The sequence below is a fragment of the Protomyctophum parallelum genome, assembly GCF_964188405.1.
Source record: "Protomyctophum parallelum genome assembly, chromosome: 9".
NCBI lineage: Eukaryota > Metazoa > Chordata > Actinopteri > Myctophiformes > Myctophidae > Protomyctophum > Protomyctophum parallelum.
The window spans coordinates 14,857,987-14,861,935 of NC_139706.1; the positions used below are offsets into that span (position 1 = coordinate 14,857,987).

At 54.8% G+C, this 3,949-nt stretch overlaps 1 protein-coding gene across 1 annotated transcript; it reads right to left on the reverse strand.

Moving 5' to 3' along the window:
• Window positions 1–491: 491 nt before the first annotated feature.
• Window positions 492–3,583, reverse strand: spred3 (sprouty related EVH1 domain containing 3; the record flags this gene model as incomplete). The annotated part of the gene is made up of 2 exons (XM_083773122.1): window positions 492–1,661; window positions 3,404–3,583. 2 exons carry the CDS (start codon window positions 3,581–3,583, stop codon window positions 492–494), a joined length of 1,350 nt encoding a protein of 449 aa, XP_083629248.1.
• Between the last annotated feature and the right edge of the window lie 366 nt (window positions 3,584–3,949).

Genomic DNA, 3,949 nt, shown 5'->3' on the forward strand with positions numbered 1-3,949 from the left:
GTTTTCCATGCATTTCGGGGGGTTTTGGGTATAGCGTGGCACTGGTCTGACTGCTCATTAGTCCGACCTCAAACCATAACCGCACGTTTTTTGGGGGGTTTTGACCCGAAATGGAGGCCATGCATGAGGAGGTATCCCTAATTTAATTTAAATCTCTGGGTAGTTCCGGTATAAGAAAATTCAAGCCACTTTCAGGTTCGGGAGGAAAGAAAACTGTCAGGTTCTGGAAGGTTCCACACGTTATACCCTATTCAGAGTCCAAAAGAGCCAACAGAGAGAAAGACCGGAAAGCAGTGGAAGGCCATTATGTGGGGCTTCAAAGGGCCACGTCAGAGCTCCCCCCCAACATCTAAAGCACTGCGATCCTCATTCCTTACAGGTGTACCGCCTCTCTCTCTCTCTGCTCTCGCCGCCCAACCCCCCCCCCAGTCCCCCCCCCCCACCAGTCAGAGTGATAACCCCCCCCCCCCCCCCCCCCCCCTCCCCTCATATCACCGGACCGCCTTGTGCTTCCCGCCGCAGCAGCCGCAGCGCTCCCCGCACTGCAGGCAGGCGCGCAGCGGCAGGTAGCAGCACATGCAGGGCACGCAGAGCGACAGGGCCAGCAGCGCCAGCCAGCGGGCGCAGCAGAGGGTGGAGTAGCGCGACCCGGGGCGGTACCCCCCCGGGCCCCCCCCGCCCCCCCCTCCCCCCTCGTCGTGCTGAAACGACGAGTCCTCGTCGCCGCACGAGCAGGGCTCCCAGAAGTCGCCCTCGGAGTCCGACATGCAGTGGTAGAGGAGCGACTCGGCGCACCACACGCACGTCCACTGGCGCAGGCAGCGCAGCGCCGGGTCGGGGGCGTCCCGGCAGCGGCCGCGGCCGTTCTCCGCCGCGCTGAAGACGGAGCGGCAGTAGACGCAGCGGTGCGTCGACGAGCACGACGACCCCCCCTGCGTCATGGGACAGGGGCCGCCGTGGTGGTCGTCGTCGTCCGGGGAGATGGCCCCCGCGTCGCCGGCACTGGCCCCTCCTCCCCCTCCTCCTCTCTTCCGAGTCCGCGAGCGGGGCGTCATGGCCAGCGTGGAGTGGATGCAGCAGGGGGAGGAGAGCGAGCCGCCCTTCCCCCCCGTCGACTCCTCGCCGCGGGGCGAGCCGGCGCCCCCTCCCGACTGCGGCGACCCCGACCCCGACCTGACGACGCAGGTGGGCGACGCGGAGGAGGAGAGGCGCCGCGAGGAGCCCTTGCCGTCCAGGCTCAGCGTCACCTCACATAAGCCCGCAGTGCCCGTGCCGCCCAGGTCCTTCTCGATAAAGCGCACCACGCAGAGCTCCGTGTGCTTGTCGGGCACCACCACGCCGCCCGTCAGGCCGCCCACCATGGTCCGGCCGGTGGACCCGCCGCCCGCGCGCCGGTAGTCCTCGTAGCCCCGCGAGCCCCACAGGTCCTTGCACGGGTCCAGGCTGCGCAGGTCCCCTTCCTCCAGCAGGGAGATGGAGGTGGGCGGCGACAGGGGGGAGCGGGGAGACGTCGAGGCGGCGGGGGGAGGGCTGCTGGGCGGAGGAGGGGCGGTGGGGGGGGGAGGCGCGGCAGGCGACAGGGGAGCCGCCGTCGGGGGACTCGACGCGGCCGTCGCTTGTTGCGTGAGATGGTGGTGCTGCATGCTGGGCCTGGCGTGGATCTGGGGGGGGGGAGAGAACGAGGAAATAGGCAGTGTTGGCAAGTAACTTAAGTAATATACTACTTTCAGTAATATTTTTACTTTTTTCCAGTAATATGTAACTTAACTAGTTACTTTCACATTTTGAGTAATAATATTACATTAACTTTTTTCCAAAAGTAATATTATTACTATTTTCACTTCAATTACTGGGGGCGAGAAAAAAATTAATAAGTAAAGTAATAAGTAACTAGTTACTTTTCTCAGGGAGTAATAAGTAGTGTAACTTTATTCCTTTTTTTTAAGTAATACGTAATAAGTAGCCTAGTATATTAGTGTTAAAGTAATATTTTGCCAACACTGGAAATAGGGGGGGGGGGATGGATAGCAGGGTGTCAGTGAGACTATAGGAAGTTGGTCTGTACACACCGGGAGCTTTTTTTTTCCAAAATAGCAGACCTACAAGCTCGTATAGCGCGCCACTCGGTGGTGCGCTATGAGCTATGAGCGCAAATTCATTCCTTATAACCTATATGAATGGATGAATGATATCGAGTCGGTCGGACCCACGGTTCTCCAGGACAGCAACAAAAGGCTCTGGTCAGGCTCTGCCAGTGGGCCTATAATCAGCCTAAATCCCCATACCTGTGCAATTTCCAGCCTCTGCCTCAGCCAATTGATTGCCATGGCAACCACACACCTGCCAATTGATTTCTTAATCAGTCCACTTTTCACTTAGTTTGCACTCTTCACACACAGACAGACAGACAGATACAGTGATCTCCATGTGGGACACAGACAGACAGTAAAAATGGGTGCTATGACAAGTTGACAACTGGTATTATTAGGTTCCCAAGTTGCATCGTTCCCAAGTAGGCCGCTGGCCGACGGGCACGTACAGGTCTAGTATAATTATCTGGCTGGTAGAATAGAACTAGTAGTCTGGAAACACCGGCCCGGAGGTCAGAACCACTGCAGTTATACAATCAAGTCAAACTTGGGAACAGATAGATGAATGTAATTCATTACATTGTGTCGCTCACTTTAAAATTGATGTGGTCTTGGTTGGGGCGCCTGCTGGCCTAGTTGTCTACAGTGCGTGCCATGTATAGGGCTCTGGCCTGACAGCGCGCCGCGTGTTTGAGTCCCGTTCATGGCGACCTTTGCTGCATGTCTCTTCCCCTCTTCCCTGTCTGTCTCCACTGTAACTATCAATGAAGGCACAAAAGCCAAAAAAAACTAATCATAAAAAAGAAAAATGGATCGTGGTCTCTGTGAACTTGTGTGAAGTACCAGCGAGATGTGATTTTGGATTTGGGTCCCCAAATTATCTGTGAATCTCAAAGTTTGGGAACCCATGGTCTAGTTAGTACCTTGGCAGGTGTCTGAGTGGTGACAGCGTGGTCTAGTACCTGGGCAGGTGTCTGAGTGGTGACGGTGTGGTCTAGTACCTGGGCAGGTGTCTGAGTGGTGACGGCATGGTCTAGTACCTGGGCAGGTGTCTGAGTGGTGACGGCGTGGTCTAGTACCTGGGCAGGTGTCTGAGTGGTGACAGCGTGGTCTAGTACCTGGGCAGGTGTCTGAGTGGTGACGGCATGGTCTAGTACCTGGGCAGGTGTCTGAGTGGTGACGGCGTGGTCTAGTACCTGGGCAGGTGTCTGAGTGGTGACAGCGTGGTCTAGTACCTGGGCAGGTGTCTGAGTGGTGACGGCATGGTCTAGTACCTGGGCAGGTGTCTGAGTGGTGACAGCGTGGTCTAGTACCTGGGCAGGTGTCTGAGTGGTGACAGCATGGCCGGATGCAAAACTGAACTCTTCGGGTCGCACGAAGCAGGCGGAGGATGACTCGCTGGTCACTATGGTGACGGGTTTCGGAAGCATTTCCTTCCTGCTGTTGGACGACGACTCACTTCCTGTATGAGACTGACACAGGCTGTATGTCATTAGAGCTGCACAAAATTAATAATCTTTTTAACGTGGGCCCAGATAAAAAATAGCCATGAAATAAAAATATATTCTGGAAATAAACTAAAACAAAAGTATAAGGCGAAGTAAAACCACAAATGCATTAAACAATGGTGAGGATAGAGGGTAACATAGTATAATAATAAATCTATAAATGTCTCTGTACGTATGTGTGTACGTCTGTAATCCACGTATAGCTTGAGAACCGGTCGCCCTACCAACTTCAAATTTGACACACGTGGTCCACAAAACAAAACCACAAAACAGAAAAAGTTGAAAAATCACACACTCCATCTTGAAGTTTGGACAGCAGCTACAGAGAGAATAAATATAATTTCAGTCAGA